Genomic DNA, 21,467 nt, shown 5'->3' on the forward strand with positions numbered 1-21,467 from the left:
GCAGAACTATTAGCATCCTCAGCCTGATCACTCCAGTATTAATTTTCATCAAATATACTAGATGTTTCTCATAAGCTAGGAGGAAACATGACTTGTTCAAGGTTCATTGTTTTCTTGTTGACATCGCTGTGTATGAAATAATAGTAAGTTTGCTCCATATTGAAAGAGAGGGCAAAAAGATGGAAAGAACTGACTTACTTTGACGAGTCTGAGACAGTGGGCGGGCTCCAAGACCGTGCAGTAGAAACGTCATCATTTTTGGCTTCTGGTGAACTCCACATTGGCGGTAACATACCCATTTCTAATTCACTGCTTCCTGAACTCTTCCGCTTTTTAACTGCAACACAAAAATCGAAGCATTACTTCAAGCCAAATGAAAACGTTGAATAAAACATAAAATAGTTTCACAAAATCCTTCAAAGCTATTTTTGCTGATAAGTTTTGCTCTTGGGTTATTTTCTTGAAGGTATTATTACCTTCTTCACACTAAGGTCCCAAAAAGAGCGATTTTTAGGGGAAAAACTGTCAACAAAATGCTCTATTATGCTAAAGTAACTCACGTAACCTTCTTGAGAAATGAAGGCAAAAGATGTCATACAAAATTGAGTACTAATGTGTACTTAGGCGAATACATAATTAGAGTTATTGCATACAGACAATGAAATTTCTTTTTGATCAGTGCACTCATTTTGTGTCACTTAGTGATTTCCTCCTGAAATACTGGACTCTTCGTGAGCTCATGAGAGCTTCCAAAAGGCTCATTGACAAAAACGTCAAAACATGTCGCCTTAAGTTATACATAAACTTTCATTTAATCCTTAGACACATTAGTCGTAAAGATATAAAAAAGACTAGGTCGGTTAGGCAAAGTTAATTTTGAGAGAAAGACAGTCCAAGGGTGCAACAGTCAAAAAAGAATCAGAATAGCTCTGCAACTTGAAAACACACTGAGTGACAGACCTGTCCTGACAACTAACTTGGCAGGAAACATTTCAATACTTACAGCACGGAAAGTTGAAATCAGATGTTTTAGTGCATACAACCCTGTTCCAGATGAAAATCAGACACTTCGAAGTTTAGCGATAAAATTACATAATAGTACCAGGTTTAACTGATGAACACAATTTAGTTCTCCCTGTTATTCAATTTATTACTGGCAGCTTTTCAGAAAAGGCATTGCCTCCTCTGATGTCACAAGAGATAGGAGAGAGATGCATCGACCCATTTGCAAGCGACAATGAATTTTATGAATCATTCAGGTTGGCAACGGAATACTCCTACATGGTCCTGAGAATAGTGCTTGAGCAGCAGTTTGTAGGGAAATAAAAAAACACCACCAAAACAAACTCTAAGGCCTTGTCTCCACGGGACGTTTTCATGGGATTTGTCCCAAGTTCGAATCGCTGGAATGAAACTTCTGGGATTTTTCCCAGTTACCGTCTCCACGGGACAGGGCTCATACAGTCCTGCGGCTAGTTTTCGCGGGAAGATAAATTGGTTAAAGTCGAGTATTTAACCGGGATTAAAATAATAATTGCACTTAATTGACAATTAGACACATTATTTGAACTAAACAAACATTAAAAATGTAGTAATGAATAAAATATCGCACAGTTCGTTTTCACTTCTTCTTCTTCTCTCAGTGGGTCCTAGGGGTACAAGTACCATACTTGGTACTGGGAAAAATATTGATTAACTCAATATTTTTCCCAACTTCGTAAGTGGGATTTTTCCCTGGGACAAATCTCGTGAAACGGCTCGTGGAGACAAGGCCTCAGCAACGCCGCAATTTAACTCTTCAATGCATGTAAATGGGTTAAAAATTTCAGATCCTATAAAAAGGACTGGATTTTTGAATGGTACTGTTAGAATAAAAAAAAATAAATAGATAAACAAGACAATGAAAGAACTGCAAAAAATATATTAGAAAAATGGTGATGAATTCCTTGAATGGGGTCAATATGTATTGGTATCATTGATGGAACAAAATGAAAACTAATTTCTTTTGACTAATTTATTTAATAAAAAGGGGTTAAATAATTGCATATTTATGCATAATATGGAGCGCTTCATCCCTTCAAGTTTTCTGACCGTAAAAACTTTTAACATCTAACGTGTATATAAGACAGCAGTTGTGAGAAAAGGAAATTTTGAAAAAATATTTACAATGCTTCTTCAAAATTAAAATCTTTGAGAGCTATTACAGCGCTATTTTTCCAATCAAGGTAAAGGAGAGTGTTCGCTCTTTTTCTTTTTGAACTTGATGCTCAATGTCGAGTCGAGTCAAGACTTTTGAATGCATGGACGTTTGAGGAGTAACCAGTCACAATGCTCTTTGATAGATTAGGATCTAAAATAGTTAGGTAACAGTCAGGGACGATCAGACAAAAGGAGATACTTTTGAGAGAATTAAATACACTTGAGCAATTACGCAAAAGAAATCCATCGACATACAAGTTTACCACAGAATTGAGTAAAAAGAAAGTTCCTGACACATTTTGATAAAATTCCCAAACAATGGAGGATCCGCCGGTTGGTTCAAAACACATGATTTGAAATAGTTTCCAGACAAAATTTATCGCACGAATCAAACCCGTTCTAAAAGCAAGTAAATGTGACTAGACAATTTTTCCCTAACAATTCCTGGTATTCCTCGACGGTGGCAACCCTGATTCATGCAAAAGAAATCCGTCTACATAGAGTATCCACAGCAGAATGACTCATTGTTCATAAAGACACCCAATTTAAAGAGAAGATAGACCAGTTGAGTGGACACAGTCTTACCTTTAGCGGGTCTCGATTTAGGTACACTTGACTTAGCTGCTGTGGAACCAGATTTGATTCCTGTGAACTTTACTTTCAATCCACCTGAGCTGGGCGTCGGCGTCTTGATTACCACTTTTGGCGTGGTTTTTGGAGTAGCAGGAGGAGTTGCTGTTGCTTTGGCTTTCGGCGTTTTCATTGCAGCTCTTGGTGGTGGAGTTGCAAAGTCCTGCGGGATAAATTGTGAAATAATGGTGAGAAAACAAAATGAACGAAGTGCACAATAAATGCTGAGATGGAAGTTCCTGTAGACCCCCCCCCCCCCCAAAAAAAAAACAATTGCACTATATTTGAGAGTGGGTCTGATGCACAATTTTGTTCAATTCATTTTCAAATTTTTAAAACTTCATCTTAAAGCTTTTTTCTCACAGGCAAGGAAGCTGTTTTGAGCTTGTTGAAGCTCGGATCAGAAACGGATCTGAGCTTTAACAAGCTACGAGCACGTGGTTCAAACTCCAATTTCTGTTACCCTAATTTTTGCACTTCTGGGTGAAATTCTCTCCCGGTTGCTGTCCTCAGAAAAAGTTATGAAAATAACTGTAAGTTGAAGTCACAAATGACTTTCGAATAACACAATAGAAAAAAATGACATGACTGACTCATTCTCAATTTTGCAGACCTGTAGATAGTATGAGGATAGGCATGAGAAACAGCTTTTACTGAAGCGGACCTGCGCTGAAGATCTTGCCTCATCAAAGAAACAACGAGGACCTAATAAGAAGAGAGCATGTACTTATAAAAACTAAACAAAATATTTTTCACCAACTTTTTCATTTGGACGGTTCCAAATTATTCGTGATGAGCAACTGAGTTCAAAAGTGCCGAAAAGGTATCGAATAATTGATTTTAACAAGTCTTTGGAGGAGGAAGAGATAAAAATATAAATACAATAAGACTTGACAAGAGCCAAAAACTTCAAAGAACAAAATTATGATTGTTCAAAGATTAAAGGGTAGGAAGCGGCAAGAAGCTTAAAATCTTCGGATCAGGGTATAACTTTACATTTTTCACTGATAAGTTAAGAACAATACTCCCTAAAAAAAACTCAAGGGCAGATTTTTCAACCTTATTTGACGAAAATTAACCTCTTAAAATCTTTATTTTGATAGCCAAAGGTCCTTTATCTTGTGGAGTGAATTAATTGACAATTGTTTACCTTGCTCATTCGCATTTTAGCATCTCGAATTATTTCTTTTTCGCTATCATTCAGGCCAATGGGCTCTTTGCTAAATGTAAAGTTATCTGCAGTAAGTTCTGGATCAGTAACTGCAACACAAACCAAACACAAGAATTAAAGAGGCACATACATATTAATCTCAAAGGTCTTTTCGCCAAATGCATCAATGGAGCCATGCCTCCCAGCTGGCAGTGCTTGAGAGCTGACGAGAGGAAAATGAAAAGTTTTGGAGTGTCTGCAGGCTGATTGTTGAAATTGGTAGATAAAGCGGAGACCAAGAGGACAAAAGGGATATGGAGGGGTTCTATTGACGTAAGCGGGTGGTCGCGATGGACAAAGGAAGTAGGTAATTAACTACCTAAAGGCAACCGATGAGACACCCTACAGGTAGTCCATCATTTTCTCTCTGAATCCATAGGAACCACCCATTTCAACCAATAGGATCGCTCATACTCCCTATGTCTTTGTCTGTTGCTTAGTCTATCAATTTCCACAACCAGTCTTGTGACCATGTTTGATTTTGACACTAACTCAAGAAAGATTATGAACGAAAGCGCGGCAAGTTTCGCAAATTCATGAAAAAAAAAACGCAAAATATGCACTAGGAAAAAAGTGGTTCTCTTGCCTGAAGTATCACATAAATGAGAAACTGGCCCTGGCCTAAATGAGTCTATTCAGGAATCGCCGACTCTTTTATTTGTGAAAACTAGAGAGTGCACATTGCTGACAGGAATTTTCCAGGATTTTTTTTCAAACGATATGAACTCACTGACGAAATTATTTCAAACGGACATATTTTGAGATTTCATTTTCAAACGCACAACTCCGAGAAGTCAGAGATGAGGTCTGAAATTTTTGTTTAAAAAAATTATTATTTTTGGCGGGTTAAAATCTCTTGAGATTAATAAAATGAAAAGAGCTTACTATGTTCTGAGACTTCTCTTTGTGAGCGAACTTTTTTGCCGCTAGGAGTGTAGTAGTAAATATCTCCTTGGCGCTTGCCATCTTCATTGGTAGCGCGATAGACGAGCTCCCTCCTCCATCCTGTAAAGAAAATTAAAATATTAAAATTCAAAATTAAAAATGACACAAATCATCAAAATGCATATTTCGCGAGAGATGAATTTAAGCTTTTACTCAAATCACAGTTACTAGAAATGGGACCAATTGGTGATCCTAAAATAGCCTTGATCCTATGTACTTTTAATAAAAATTTGAAAGGGGGCATTTCTGAGCTTTTAAAATGAGCTTCGAGCTATAAGCTTCTTAAATGATACCTGATTTCATAGAGTAAAAAGGACCTGAGATGATTTTTTATGGCATGCACACTTCTGCAGCCATCCGCAGGTTGACCTGCTGACAGCCAAAGAATCATGTATGCCCAGCGGATAGATCTCAAGACATCATCCTGGGCTTACATTTGTTGTGTGAATAAAAGCACTCACATCTTTGAGATTCCAAGATGGTGGTGTTTATATCAGGTTATAAGGTTTAAGATTGGCTCTCCTTTCTTCAGGGAATCAGAGAATTCAAGTAATGCTTAAAGTAGCAATGCATCAGGGAAAAAAAATTGGTTGTTGATCTTTTCGGCTCTCTCTCTTATGATAGTTGTGGCTGGAGATCTACAAGTTTCATTTCCCTGAATTTTTCACTATTTGGCTGTTTTCACTATCAGAAGATAATGATCTCTTGACGACCCAGCCTAGGGATTGATTGATTAGACAACAGTTTTTCATTGCTGGCAAGCATTTTTCTGAGATAACACAGCCACTGTGGAGGATTCAGCTAGATAGCAGCTGTAGGGGGGACCTGAAGAAGACTGAGTGCTTCAGGTAATGATAATGACACAAAATAACTTTTGGATATTAAGTCACGAGCACTGAATTTTTTACAAGCTCGCTTAGAATATGTCATTATTTGATCGCATCACTCATTAACCCTTTGACGGCCGCGTTAGGAATACGGCCGCCGATAGTGGCGCTCTCTGTCAACGATAAGATAAAGACGTAGTTCACATATTTGCCGACAGAGTGCGCATATGCTGTATACAATTTCATTGAAAAACAAGGGAGCTAGAGCGGGAAATACGAACGCGAGGCGCAGCACGAGAATACTCGGGCGTGGTCTGTGACGGTGGCTTGCCGCAACCCGAGTATTCTCGGGCGTGGTACTCAAAGGGTTAAAGCAATTCCAAAAAAAAAGGGAAAGAAATCAGAAGCCTTTCCAGAGGCTATTGCTCTATTCCCAACTTGATTACACTAAAAAACCGCCCTTGAGAAAAGATTTTTACCTGAATTGAGTGAGGATGAAGAGTCATTTAGGCCAATAATAATCTTCATTTGATCTTTGGAAAGGTAACAACTGATTACAGGCTTTAAGTGAACAGCTAGGTTGGTGGAGTTTGGGTCAAGAGTTTTCTAATTTTTAAGCGTTGGCTCAAACTGGATAGTCCGAACTTACAAAGAAAAAATTTAGCTTACCAAATTCGAACGGTTTCAGGTAGCGCGGGTCAGAGATATCGACTATGTTTTTCCTCATCTTTTTGTTGGAACTTGGAGTTGCTTCAAGGAAGGAGTTTTCAGATTTGGATGTATCTGTGCTTACTGGCGTACTAGGAACTCGAGAGCTGCTTACTTTCTTTTCTTCACTTGATTCTGCAGGCAAAAAAATGAAAAAGTGGTGGTAAAAATAAACTGAAAAGGATATTCAGGAACATGAAACAGATGAAATACCATTAAACATAACACTCCCGAGAAAGTAAAAAATGAATAGTATTATCTTATCCATGAGTTGATCACCAATATACTGACTGATTATCCTTAGCAATTCTCAAGTACAACAAGTTGAAAACACAGGTAATCTGGAGAAAAGAGAAAAAAAATTGGCTAAAAGCTCCTTTGCAATTTTTAAATGCATGACATGATTTTAAGGGACTCATACTACATTTAGCAACAGGAATTAGAAGATCTTTTTTCAAGATCATATCTTTTTGAGAAAGAGACTTTGAAACACGAAAACCAATAAATTTAAAAGAATAATCGAAGACTGGAATAAGCTTTACCAATTGGAGTTTGGTGGCCAACAACTGCTTATCTAGAACTCATAATTGTGCAGTAATTCTAATTTAACTGATAATGAAAATGAAACAAAATGAAAAGCAAAAACGTCTTCTGACATTAGTGTTATCATTTGATGATTATTTATTGCTTGTACTACCGGCTAAATTTCCTGAAATGATACTTCATTGTTCATTGTTTATTCATATCCCACAGTTCTCATTATGTCTGCATCAGTTCCAAAATGAAGGACTCTCCCGTGGTTGGTATCTCTCCTTCAAAAAAACCTCAATCCATGGGTCTGTACATTATCATTATTTTATTGCAGTAATTTTAAAGATATTAAAACTTCAGACAATCTTTTTGAAGTGATTCTAACTTGGTTGCAGTTTTAAAGGAATCCTTTCAAGTATGAATAAAATACAAATTCAACTGTTCAGGCATAAATGGACTGCGTTAAACAGAAAGGAACCAAGCCACATCCGCTATTGCCAAATTTAATTGGGCAATTTAATTTTTTACATGAAAACGATCGTGCGGATTTTCGTGCAAATTTCAGTGAAAATTCTCCATGGTACGAAGCAAAATCCTTAAAATTGTCAAAGAAATCCGAACAAACGTTCTCTCATAAAAAATTTAATTGCCGAGTTAAACTTGGCAACAGCTGATGTGGCTTGGTTCCTTTCTGTTAAACTCGGTCCAAATGGGATGAAGTCATGTTATTGTTTGCACTAACTCATTTTGCGGTCATGATTTTGCACATGATTTCAAATGAAGGCCACTGTATCTATCCAGGGTTGTTATAGAATTTAGAAAATAAATTTCCCTGATACATTTTTGTATGGTTCCCTGACAATTGTAAACAGGCTAGATGGTTAACAAACACAATTTGATATAGTTTTTAGACAAAGGTTTGTTGTTCGAAATGTCAAACTCATTCTAAAAAGCAAATACAGGTGACTTAACAATTTTTACTTGACATTTTTCTGATTTTCTTGGAGACTTTTCAAATATTCCCCGACTGTGACAACCCTGTTAGTCTAAACACCAAAAAAAAATCAGGAGAAAGAGCTCACCAATAAATTTTTTCTTGGCTTTCATGGACTTCTCAGTGTGCTCACTGTCAAAACCAAGGAAATCCTCAGATCCAGATGATTGCGATTCTTCGTCTTTTAACTTGCCTTTCCTGGCGTTAGCTTTGTTCCTTGCTGATTCTCTTTTCGCTGGCTCAGCCTCTGTCTTTCCTTTTGCTTTTGTTGACAAGTCTTTTTCAGACTTGGTTTCAGTTTTATTAATGGCTACTTCCGGGGCAGCCTTTTCTTCTGATTTAACAGAGTCTTTTTCCACTTTAACTTTGTTGTCAGCTGGTTTAGGAACGTCAGTTTTGGCTGCTTCTTTCTTCAAAACTTTAGCCTTTGGGGATTCCTTCACTGGTTTTGAGACTTCAGTTTTTGCCGACGGCTCTTTCACTGGCTTGACAGCCTCAGATTGTGATGAGTCTTTGAGCTTAGAAGCGTCCGATGATGCAGAGTCTTCTTGAATTTCAGCTTTCACAATTTCCTCGTTAGTGATTTTTTCAACTTTATCATCACTAGCTTCATCACTAGGTTTGAGCTTACCATTTTCTTCACTTGTTTTGCTTGACTCTTCAGAAGAAGTACTATTCACTTTACTAACACAATTATTAGCGACACTATCACTTTCACCACTATTGTTTTGCTCTGTTGCTGAGCAAGAGTTCTCTACAGTACTATTAGAATTGTTTTCTTCAGGATGAGGATCAGAAGGCTCTTTTTTAACAACTACATCAGCAGCACTTGTGTCGGATTTATTAAGATCGTTGGATTCACTTTTATCACCTTTCGCATCAGGATTCTGGGCATTATTGATGGAATTGGTTTCTTCCATATGCAAACGACATATTTCTTTGTTTCTCACTGACATAGATGCTTTGTCCTGGAACAGAAAAAAAAAAAGAAAATAAATAAAGAGCAATTACATACTAGATCTTATGTGAGAAATATTCGAAGAAAAGTAACAAAATTCTGAAGCAACATAAGACAAAGAATTGACTATATTTTGCGGTTGGAAACTGCTATGTCTGGTTCCTTTTTAGAATACAGCATCCAATCCATTTGTTTCCTTATGCAGATAGTTACTTTTGTAGATGAGGCAGCAGTGGTAGTCTCAAATTGCAAAATGCTGTCTGGATAGTTGATTCATAAAAAAAATTGGAGATGAGTATCTAGAGATGCTTTCCTTCCGATTCTGAAGTTATTTGCAATTATCATGTACTTATCATTTCATGAGCACACCCGAAAACAAGTAAATTCAATGAGCCACGCAATAAACAAAATGTTTTATGTCGATGAATGGACAGAGCTTGACTGTGAAAAGGAAAGTTTCTTGTCTATGAAATGAAAAAAAACCCCCAGTCAAATAACTTGGCAGAGGAAAGAGTTGCCAGTGTTGTCGGGGGCCTCAACATGGATTTCATCCTTCTCGATAGAAAAATCTTGTAAGAGCAAACAGATGATAATGCTGTACATACTGATGTAAAAACAAGAGAAGGATAAAAAACTCATTCCATGACCGGAACTGTTTTGGGCAAAAAACTAGGAGTTGGAACCTGAGAGAAGGCAAATTACTTCTTGTCCGCTCTCAAAATGCCTGAATTTTCATCCCTGGGTCCAAAATTAAAACAGTAGCAACGCAAAGAAACAGTGACCGAGGACTGCGCAAGACTTTAAAGAAATAATAGTGACATACATAGCATAGCACTGATGTAACCTCCTTTCCAAAAGAGGAGCGATTACACACATTCACAGTCCACTTAGTTGGCTATATCTCTAGTGTGTGACAAACTCTTTGTTCAAAAAGCAGCTGACAAACTACATTGTCACTGCAGGCAAAGAAGGAAGGCTGTTGTTTTTTCTTCTTTCATGGACACTCAACAGTGTTATACAAGTCTGTTTCTCTTACAGGTAAAAATCACTTATCACAGTGCTGATGAATTACGGTAGATGAAGTGCACTTCTACCCATGCAAAAAGTTAGGAATTCGAACTTATTTTCTCACTAGACTGAGACTAGCTCAATGCAAACTTTGGAAGCACTTGAGAACACATCTTGGGAATTTCACAGGTAGAGTGCAACTTGGTTGGAAGGCTTGGAATAATATAATAACAAATTATACTTCAAATACAACTTCAAGAATCCTGAATTCCTGATGCCTCTTACTAAGATACTCATAGACTGAAAGAAAAAAAGAAGGTGAAATGTTCACCTCAGTGTATGGAACGTCTTCTGTTCAAGAATTCGTTCCTTTCTGAGAAACTTTTTTTTCTTCCAGAGAAACTTCCTTTTTCTGAGAGCAACGTTCTGAACTGGAGAAAACTATTTTATTGTTGGAAAATATGCCATTCTGCCAAACTGTTGATTATCACATTGATTACCTTCATTCTATTGTTATTTAATACATCTACATGATACTATCGAAGCGTCAGAAATCGCGGGAATATTGTGTTGGGGTCACGCGTCTTGCTAGACCCTCGTTCAAGTGTAGTTCTTTGTCATGGCAGATTTGCTCCAAACCATCCACAATTTTGAGAAGAGTAAGTACTCAAGCATCGATGTAGCTCGGCGTCGCCAATTCATGACTTGATTAAAAAATACAAAACTGTGACCTGTCGTGGGGCATCTTACGCCAAAATAAAATAATTTAAATGAATGCACATAAGTAAGTACATAACCTCGGAGATTCTCTCACCAAAATCCCTTACCTCCCCCAGACTATAAAAAAACAATATGGCCACCGATCCGATTCAAAGCACACTTTGAAGGGATTTTTTTTTTAATGCGGAACAGGGTGGATCGTAGTGGAATGCACTGGATCGGAATCCTGAGCGATCCAAAGTGTTCCAAGTGATAAAAAAATCCTATCTTGGAATTTGGTTTGATTTGTTGGGGGCGACAAGTTCCTCGCATAAGATCACATTGGATCGCGAGCTCGCCCCACCTCGGAAGAGCGATCCAGCGTTCCACCCTGATAAACATGGAGCGCGGCTGAGGAACGGAATAAAAAAATACCAATGTTCATCACGATCCACTTCTTTCGACTGCGATCCGCATAAAAAAAAAGCCCTATAAAATCAAAATGGAATCAAAGAATCAATTGTCAAATAACAAGAAATACCGTTCAACATGGCAATTAATGGGGTTTCATAACCTCCAAAAATAAAGAATAAAAATATTCGTTTCTATCGGTATTTTCTCACTCAGAAAAAAAGTTTTTCTCAGTAGAAAAGTTTTCTTTTGGAAGAAAAGCATTTTTCTTGGGAGTAAAAAATTTCTCTCAAGAATAAAACTCTTCTCTCCAAAGAAAAAGTTTCTCCTGGGAAAAAAAAAATTTCTCTCAGGAAAACGAATTTGAGAACAGAAAAGGTTCTACATCAGTGCATCCTGAAAATAGAATCATCTTAACACGAGAACGGACCAGGGATAACCTCAAATTAGAACAGCTGTAACGGATATACTATGACTGGGCAATAATTCAATTACATTCATTTTGAAGGTAATCTGGATGGCTTGGATACAGAAAGGCATCTTCTCCTTCACATATTATTACCGTTCAATGATGTATGACCATTATTTGTCACTAGGAGCAAATATGAAGTTGTTACAAAGCAGGAAATAAAGCTGTCAAATGATTACAAACTAAAGGAATTAGAACTTAAATAAAGCTGAGTTGTCATAGAATTATTAATTTTACAGCCCTGGATTATAAAACGGGAATAATACCAGGACGAATCTTTTTAACCGTAAGACCTCCTTCCAGGATTTGGAACAGTTGTGAAAAAAGCGATCGACAAGTAGCGCCATAGCTACGCACACATACAATCGCATGGTACATAATCCCAGTTTGACTTAATCGGCTGGAATAATTAAAGAGAGAATGCTCTCCAGTGTACACTTAGAGTCAGCGGCTCATCTATGAAAGGATAAGCTGCACCTAGACGAAAACTAGGACAGTCAAATCTAGTCAATATGTGCACTTGCAATATTGGATTATAATAAAGTCTTATACCTTAACAATAGAAAAACCTGAGTGAATCCTGGGTTTGTTCGGGCATAAAAAACATCTTCTCAGGTTTTGCTCAAACGCATGGCGCTAAATAGGTTGCTGCCAAATGGAACGGAACCTTCCTAACTCGTGACAGTTGCTGGACTAAGATGGGCGACAAGTCACTCTTGCATTACAAAATTAAGTAGGAGGATGAGACGGAGAAGTAATTCATCCAGCAGCCATCACTGGCAACAATATCAGCATGATGACAAGGTATGAGATATGCAGGCAGTGATTGTACATGAATTATACGAGGAAGGGGCACTGCTGAGCGGAGACCGACAAATGAAAAACAAATACTGAAGCGAGGTTAAGTAACTGAATTACCTGAGAAGAGGAAAATGAGAACCTTCATAGAGTAGCAAGGTGCGGACGTGATAAACCAAAGCCGACTGGGTTGAGGGAAGAAATTGACAAGGGCTTTGATATAGTCTGCAGGCAAAAACAAAGCAGCGCCCGTTGGCGGAAAGCGGCACGTTGAAACGAGGTAAACAACGCCAGCCTAAATGCGGCAACTAAAGATGCAGCCCAACTGGTTATGACCGAGGTAAAGTTGGTGAAATATAAAAAGGAACACGAGTTTTAATTTCCCATCACAGCCATTCGAAATGTTCAGAAATTTCTAGCGACGGGCCCGCGGGACGCAGCACTACACCATTACACAGACGCTCTTACACCCTTACACACACACATACACCCGTAAACGAAAGTGGACGCGTTATGATATGGCAGATGTTTTTGGAACGGCTAGTCGGACATTCCACAGCGACGCCTCCAAGCTGATGACGGGCCTTGCCGTATTCATCCATGAAGTGAGAACGAATCCGCTGTATTCATGCATCTCTGCGAAATGTATCATTCCCTCGGTTACCTGTCTCACTGTCTCAGTTAGAAAATGTAAGAAGGTGCTGACAGGGCAACTTTCGGCGGAAGACGAGTCTAAAAGACAGCATCAAAGAACAAGAGAGGGGAGAGGAGAAGCGAGGACAAGGGAACTTAAAGTTGGGACTGCCTCATCATAATGTAAAGAGAAAAACTAAATTCAATCCAACACAGGGCAATTTTGGTAGCTCACTGTGCTTGGTAGGATAAAGAAACCTATTTCCTTGAGTGGAGCTAAGAAAAAATTCCTGAACTGGTGGGTTAAAAAAAAAATAACGGTGCGCTAAATATCGCGTTAAGTAAGAGAATACAAACAATTTTGGTAAGCAATGGAAACACTTATTTCATAATGGGCTACTGAGCTGGTCTGATTATGAGTGATGACTGATGTGCCATAAACTGTTATCCAAATTTTTTGCTGGGCATGATTGGTGGGATAAGAATTTTTTTTAAGGAGCTCCTATATACAAATTTACCTGCCATCGGTTCTCAAAATTTGCATACAAATATTGGATGTAAAATAAAAATGAACGAGCGGCAGGTTGGTCGAAGGAGATAAAGTCATGCTTTTTTACAAAATTTTTGTCCTATTCTCAGGTAACGTACTTGCCAAAGATTGGTTAAAGAAAAATTGTAGGAGGAATACTCATTGACTGTAACATGCGCAAAAACTAGTTCATTTAGCTGAAGTAGACATCAATTTCTTTGAAAAGCAGGATTTGAAAGTACATCGATATGAAAACTGATAGTGCCTGTTTTAGCGGTTAAAATAAATTTCATGACAAGAATTTCTTATATGTACACACAATTGGAGAGAAATTGTGCAGAATGATGTTGAGATTCAGAGCCTGTCAGCTTGTAATTCGTAATAGAATACAATTGTGAAAAGAAGACTGTAAAAACCGCATTTGATAATACTTGTCCAATGGATTGAAAATCTACACATAAGGGTAGTTAACTATGGTATTAAATTCATAATTTATTCATAGACTTTCACTGTTCTCATTAAAGCTCATTTTTCCTCAAATTCAAGAACAGAGACTCTCTTCTTTCTCCTCTGCGAAGAAAGAGAGGAAAATAATCCTTCAATCTTAACCCCAACACTAGAACTAAAACGTTAAGTTCTCAGGTTACAGTTTAGTTGGCATGCGAAACATCCCATTTATTAGATTGAGAATAAAGGTAAAATGTGATGGCCACAGAAAAAAAGGGCGACAGTATCCACACTTGAGTGTTAAGAACCATTCATGATTAGCGAAAAAATAAATAAATTCTCATACCTTAATGGAAAATATAATGTACGAGCGAACATTAAAACATATTAGATGGTTAATGGGTATCAGTAAAAGAATCTCGCATTTTAAGGAAAACGGACGGCACCAGACACTACAACGAATCCCGCAGATACAAGGAAATGTTAAGAAACAGAGAAAGACTCGACAGCACTCAGCAGAGGGTGTCAATTTTATGGAAAAACTTGAAAGTGTGGTAAATTTCTACCAAACTTTTTGCATGTTTATTTTCAGCTATTTCAACATGCAGTATCTCAGATATCATTCAGATGGCAACAAAGATAAAACTTCAGCAGAAGAACAATTTTCATAGAAAATTAGAGCCGTATTCATTTCTATTTCTTAAACTGCTCCCTTCCTTAGCAGATCCTAAACGGTTTACATAGTGATCAAGGGAAGTTTAAGGGGATCCTGAACATGGCATTGCACAAAATCATTACAGCGAAACTGGAATGAAATTTTTCGGTTTAACTAGGGAATAATCCTTGCAGTGAATTACGATGATTGGCCCCTGCAAAAAATATGAAACATGGAAAGAAATATTAAATGATATTGAAAAACTTTAAAGTAGGTTCATATCTACCTTAAAATTATCTAAACGTGTACAATTTTTTCTTTTGCATTCTTAATTTTCTGTAGAAGCAAATGATTGTGATCCCTTGCAAAGCTATATTTCCAAAGATATTCTGTTAAATTTTACTTGAGATTCGTTAAAATGTCTTTCTCATGATTCCATGTCAAGGATCCCCTTCATCATCATGTAAACCATATCGATGGTGAAACTACCAGACCATGTCTTTCGTTTGCGGTGTTTAATAATCTCTGCTCACATTTTATTTTTTGGAGGTAGACCAAATCAATATCATTCCTTTAAATTTTCCCAGAGTTTTCTCTGCATGAGGAGGAAAAATCACGGAAGTTTTCATGAATGGACGTTGAGTCGTTTTCCATGTAAAAAAATAAGTATGATAGGAAGTCTGCAATGTCGCAAACCGAGATATGTGGTTTGGTCGTTTCACCGTCAATATGGCACTTCTTGAGGAAAGGAGCAGTTTAAGGAGCGGCCATGAATCCAGCCCTATCAGTTTTTGAAGGCAAACAGAATAAAAGATAAAATTTTACAGAATAAAAAATGTAGGCTTAGTGCAATTGTGACATATGCAGGCGATTGAAGACAAATAACCTGTATGGGTAGTTTCAATTTCATATCAAGTGTAAATAAATGAAACCTACAAGCAAATCAGTTTATTTTGCTTCAAAAAATATGACACATTTGCAAAAACAGCCGCACATGCTTCAAGCACATGATTTGACTTTCATATCCCAGGTTGCTAAGGATGACGATACAAATCAGATGTAACGCCAAGGGTGACACTGGTTCATGTATTTTCAAAAAAACAAGAAAAGAGGCAACAAACTATACTCCCATAACATGAATAATTTTTACAGTGAAGAACATGTATCTCAATTGTGGAATATCAAAATGTCTCAAGAAGATAACTTCAGTCTGTGGGTCTTAGACGTCGAAACAAAGTTACTCATTGGATAATCCTCAGATCTAAGGGAATTTCAAACATATCACTTGTCTCAGAGAAACTTATAGTAAGAGAGTCTTTTACTTACCAAGTCCTTTAGTAATTTGTGCTTCATGAAATAATTTAACCATTTCTGCAGAATCATGATAATTACCTCTCATTGAGTCGGTACAAGCAAGACCATTCAACGTCCACTTAAATATTTCAAAATTTAAGGATTTTTTATTAATAATTGGGAGGGAAAATTAGAATAAGATGTCAAAATTGTCAATTAATTTCTTCAAAGATCTAAAATAGTTAGCCGAAGATTATTGAAGACTCTGACTTGCTGAAATGTGTCAGTTGCTTAAGACATTGACCAACTGCCTATTATGATTCTGAGAGAGTAGAATGGACATAAAATGGGTTTTCAGGGACTAATAAAATTGCCGAGTAAAAAAAGCAGGAATCTTAATCTTGAAATATTTCTGAATCTCCTAGGAGCTAGATAAAAAAAGAGGGAAAAATATTTGCAAATTGCAAACTAAATGACATGTTAATAGCTTTGAAGAAAAGGTAGGATTGTGAATCTCCTGGGCAAAGATTTTTGGGGAGCAAATAGGTGCGTTGCATCTCTAGGTCGAGGCCCATCTCATTCAATTCTATTTACTGTAGAGAGATTTTGTGAAAATTTTCTAAAATGTCACTATTTCCAAGCTTTGATACTATAGGCTTTAATTCGTAAAATTATTTGTACCAGACTACCGAAGTTACAACTTTATTGAGCGACCCCCCCCCCCCCCCCCCCGGGCACATGTTTTTTTTTCTATGCAAACTTACACAATTTAAGTTGGAGCATCAATGCTCTTGGCTACCAAGGGTGCAGAAACTGTTTCACCATCGACCCGCAGGCCGCGATTGGACATGAGTGGAAATGAGAAGGTTTCGAAAATGTATTTTAAAAATGGAAAAGCCGGCGCGTATTGGCATAAAAACTGAATGTGTACTATTGGGAAGAAAAACATGTTTTTAAAAAATTGCATTAATGTCACACAATTGCAGAAACTCGGGCATAAGCAGCAAAAAGAAGGTCACCACATTGAAATATTTAAGGAAAAAGGGGCTTTTAAAACATGCAGCTGAGAACTTTCTGTCTGTATTCTACATTCAGGGAATTACTTAATACCGCAAAAAAATGATGAAAGTAAGGATAAAGAGAAGAATATTACCTTATCTACACTGGATGAATTTTCTGGTGCTTCCTCAATTTTTTTTTCATTACTAGTGCTCAAGCCTATAATATGGAAAAAGAATAAACATGGGATGAGAATTAGTGACAAGAATGAGCCTTGCATAAATTGGATTAATATTTTATTTTTTATGTTTATTTCGGTTCTTTTTTTTAAAGGGTGGACTGGTGTTTTATTTTTTGAAAAAAATGGTGTACTCATGCCAGCAAGAAGCACAAAAATAACAATTCAGAACACAAGTGAAAAATCGAGGAATTGTGGAAAATGATTGCAGTGATTTTGTGTAATTAAGAAAATTGCAGGATTCAGCATTTTTTCAAGATCAGGGACTTTGTCATTGTAGTGCTAAAGGACATACTTAAACAGAAGGAACTGTCTCCATTCTAATATGGGATGAGCTACGTACGTAGCATTTTTTTCTGCGCTTTGTCAATTTGACAATCTAGCATGATGTGGAGATGCCACTGACTCTCCCAACCCTCAATTCGAGAGCTGCGACTCAAATTGAGCAGTTCTTCATTTTTTATTGGAGATAGCTGAGAATTTTGTGGGAGAGGTCAGGAGAGTCAACATCGAATAATTTTTTTAATTTTTTCATAGCTACCCATGTTGATAGACTTGCACTGAAAAAATAACTCAAACATTATCAAGTGTAATCGAAAGAAATACCATTTCCATTGGGTACAACTGGACGTAACACTTTCAATGTTTTCAAGTTAGGCCCCAGACGCGATCTTTTCAGTGAGACTGGCGCTGGACTTGGCTTTGACTCATCCATTAGTTAGCACTCGATCACCTACCACTGGTATCATTTGTCAATCTGAAACAGAATTGAAGTTACTTAAAAACTTGCAAAAGTAAAAAAATAATCACAAAATAAGTGTATTGAAGAGATGCAAATCATTTTAGGCCTCCACAATTTTCTAAATCACTCTGGAATTGTTGAGGACTTAAAGCACCCCTGATGGATTGATTACGAAGCAGAGTTGGAGAATGCTAAAAAAATTGAAGAAATTTTTCTTCATACTATGAGTCGCTTGCTGTAACGCAGCGCCTGATGATTGACGGGCATAGCAAAAATGTTGGACAAGCCTGATTTAAGACATCATAGGCATACTTCAGTCGTAGAGCATGAAATTATGGATCTAGGTGAGAACTTTCCAAGGGAGCTTTGAGGGGAAAACACTCAATCATGCAGATATACATGGTAATCACATCCACTTTGAAGAACCACAAAAACCCCTCCTGAAACATTCTCACCACCTCCCCGAGAAAATACCCCCACTTTTTCCTAGGCGTAAACATAGTGGCGCAGAAAGTTTTTTGCTTTCACATTGCTGTCCTCAAAAGACTTCCTTAGCTACACATTTTTTGAGTCAGCAAACTGCTATCTACATATGATCGCACACTTCATTATTTTTTTTTAATGAAACACACAATTCACAATTTCCTTCGCTAGGAGGTATGTGCTCGCCAGTTTCCATCCGAAAGAATGATGCGTCTAGTAGTTTCATTCAAAAAAAGTAGCTTTTATATTTTGAAAACCTCTTTTGACAGCCTTCACATTTTTATCACGATCAAACGCAACCAGATCAGTTGTTCGGTCACAGATGTTTTTTAATTAGTTATACTTGGATCAATTTTGATGGAACATAGCTGATATTTTTAAAGCAATTGTTCTAATTAGGGTATTTATTTTATTGGTTTATTTTCTTCAATTTCTGGTAAAGTTTGGATATTTATGAGCTGCGTACTTAACAACATGCTTACATGTGGTTTTCCTCTTCATGTAGAGACTGAGTATAATTTTCCAAATGTTACAGAATTGCTTTCATGAGAAAAAATTAAAATTTCAGAGCAATGTCATAAAATGTTGCTGCACTATCATGATAATAAAGACTTTCAAATTATGCAGCACTAAAAAAATAAGGATTTTGTGACACTAAAGGATAGCTTGAATGAAACATTAACTTAAACTGAGATAATATGTCTTTGCTTTATCATAAACTTTTATTTGAGCAATGTTCCATTAACCTGCTCAATTATTTGGTAAGAGAAGGGTAAGTAGTTGGTTACTCTCCGTTGCGGAGACTACTCATTTTATTTTATAGCTGAGAGCCTGTTTTAACATAAATAAATAGGCCTAAAGCTACGAACCATTGAATGATTTGATTGAGGATCAACTTATGCTTGATCTGTGTCATAAATTATTCATGCAAGTTGAAAAAGGACTGATTTGCAAGTCTAAGTCACTCTGAAAATCTTTTGACCAGTAGATACAACACTTTCACCGGTGGTAAAAATCCACCATCTAATAGTTACTTGGGTATGATGCAATTTCCTGACTCTAGGAAATTAAAATTACGCACAATGGACATTTCAATGATTAAATTTACAGTTCTATGGTTGATTGTTAAGAATACTGGACTTGACCGAATAAATAAAAAATATAAATTTAAAGTTCATGGCTTAACAGTCCTTTTCTCGGTTCTAAAATGTTATGAAGAGATGCAGGGCTCTGAGCATGAGAGGTTGAGAACAATGGCGTTTCTAACCTTCACAAAAGGAAAACATCAAGCGTAATTTTTATCTCTTCATCAGTATCAAACTATAGTATCATTTACTGCTATTGAAGGTCCAACTGCTTACCAAGACTGATTATTGAGTCGCATTTCAATACTACGCTTACACTCAGGAATGTTTGAAAGTTGAAACTGTGAAATTCTGGCACAATTACCTAATTTGACTGCAGAAGTGCTTCGCCTCAGATTCTAGCGATTTTTGAGCTGGGATTCAATAAATGTTGCTTAACAATACCTATCACTGAAAATAGAAGCGAATCTGTGAACCTTGTGTTGATTGCCAAAGCAGCTTGAAAAGGCTGGAAAAAATAATAAAAAATTCAGACGAATAAAAATATGAGATGTATGCAAAGAAGTAAGATTTTCGATACGACACTTTACTCTTGGTATCAGGATGTTGAATAACGACTTTTGTCAAGTGGACTACTTCACTGACTACTTACCTTACTTTTCTTTACTGTTCTCTCATTGGTTTTGAAAAGAGAATGTATGAATCAGTTTTATTCATCATGAAGCAACCATTATACCAAAAAGAAATAGGTTTTGCGTTAGGCTGGTTTGACTACTCTTCTCGTTGTACGTGGATGTCCAAAATTTGGTGAAATTCTGTTTCCTATACTCAGGAATGGACACCATTCAGGCAAACATCATGCTTCTCAGCAAGGTTAGCGAAAATCGCAATAATGGCTCATAGGGTGGGAAACTGATGTTGGTCTATAGGTCTTTCGCCAATCTACCTTGGGCTCTCTCAACCCCACCCTGTTGCCCTCGCATTCCTTAATATAATCTCAAATTCACTTAATATTTCTCTGTATGGTTGTTGGCTCCTGAGTGTAATAGTAAGAGAACTATCAGTAGGAAAAAGAAGGTTGGAATACTATGAAAATTTAGTGAATATTGTAAGTGGAGTCGTGTTTCGCAACATAATCATCTTAAAGCCGATAATTCACAAGAGGGAAAAGCTTTCTTACTAAACTCTTGAACGCCCAAGTGTAAGCGAGTGATCTTATATGCCACCCACTTTCAGAAAAGTACGATCTGTTACAATGCGTTAAGTGACCTCTAGATAGCTGCGGGAAGCAGGTTGACACAGCAAACTGCCGGTAGAGATAAGCGAAACTGAAAAATTGATTATTAGTCACAGAGCAGAGGTTGTATCAATGATTACTAGTTATAAGAATTTACAGGATACTTGCAATAAGTAACTAGTTCCCCTTCAGAAGAATGGCGGATGCAAGTAGGTTAACCGTCTGGACATTGGAGCGAGACTTCAAGCACAACTTGGCGAACCTCTCTACGGGTGCTCCCTAACTTGCATTTACTTCCCGTCTGCTCGTGGATTTCGTACACCGTGAATGACCCTTAAAACGTTAGAGGTTTTGATAGTGTTTCGCAAATTTTCGTGAACTTAGGAATATTAATTAGGTCTCAAGTAAACAAAGCTGCAAAGAGAGAGAGGGTATTCTGCAATGTCAAACAGTGCAGGCCTTGCGGCACGTGATAAGAAGAAAAATAGAGAGAATTAATACTTACGACTTTCTGGGGATTTTCACAGCAAAGACACGAGACGGAGGGACCTGAAAGAAAATTCGCCGGTCGGCACACAACCAAAACCTCGTGAATTAAAAAATAGTAGAAATAGATTTCAACGAGACGCGGAAATTTCGCGCAAACCATCAACCAATTCAAATTCAAAGCATGCAGAAAGGATAGTACATTCGCCCATTTGCACGCCATGTTGATGACGTATAGTGCAAACTCAAGTGG

The 21,467-nt window shown here is 37.2% G+C and overlaps 1 protein-coding gene and 1 long non-coding RNA gene across 7 annotated transcripts in view; one reads left to right on the plus strand and one right to left on the minus strand.

Moving 5' to 3' along the window:
- Nucleotides 1-21,395, minus strand: part of LOC109032052 (uncharacterized) — a 43,312-nt gene extending 21,917 nt beyond the window's left edge. For 2 of the 4 annotated variants that reach the window (XM_019043964.2, XM_072302762.1), the window contains exons 1-10: nucleotides 21,234-21,394; nucleotides 19,856-19,999; nucleotides 17,788-17,938; nucleotides 17,098-17,162; nucleotides 8,133-9,012; nucleotides 6,481-6,654; nucleotides 4,925-5,044; nucleotides 3,980-4,089; nucleotides 2,785-2,992; nucleotides 199-337 (exon numbers count right to left, since the gene is read on the minus strand). In XM_019043964.2, coding sequence (XP_018899509.2) covers nucleotides 199-337; nucleotides 2,785-2,992; nucleotides 3,980-4,089; nucleotides 4,925-5,044; nucleotides 6,481-6,654; nucleotides 8,133-9,012; nucleotides 17,098-17,162; nucleotides 17,788-17,896 — 1,805 coding nt within the window. In that variant the 5' untranslated portion in view covers nucleotides 17,897-17,938; nucleotides 19,856-19,999; nucleotides 21,234-21,394. Of the gene's footprint in view, nucleotides 1-198; nucleotides 338-2,784; nucleotides 2,993-3,979; nucleotides 4,090-4,924; nucleotides 5,045-6,480; nucleotides 6,655-8,132; nucleotides 9,013-12,507; nucleotides 14,007-17,097; nucleotides 17,163-17,787; nucleotides 17,939-19,855; nucleotides 20,000-21,233 lie in introns of those variants that run through there. The other 2 variants (XM_019043962.2, XM_019043963.2) reach the window with 2 other exon arrangements.
- LOC109032055 (uncharacterized) lies at nucleotides 7,069-11,813 on the plus strand. 3 transcript variants are annotated; one of them, XR_002008878.2, is made up of 2 exons: nucleotides 7,069-7,465; nucleotides 10,041-11,813. It is a non-coding gene; the product is annotated as an uncharacterized lncRNA (long non-coding RNA). The 3 variants fall into 3 exon arrangements; XR_011900283.1 differs by having other exon boundaries at nucleotides 7,069-7,355; XR_002008879.2 differs by having other exon boundaries at nucleotides 7,069-7,318.
- Nucleotides 21,396-21,467: the final 72 nt, after the last annotated feature.

The sequence above is a fragment of the Bemisia tabaci genome, chromosome 7, assembly GCF_918797505.1.
Source record: "Bemisia tabaci chromosome 7, PGI_BMITA_v3".
Classification (NCBI taxonomy): Eukaryota; Metazoa; Arthropoda; class Insecta; order Hemiptera; family Aleyrodidae; genus Bemisia; species Bemisia tabaci.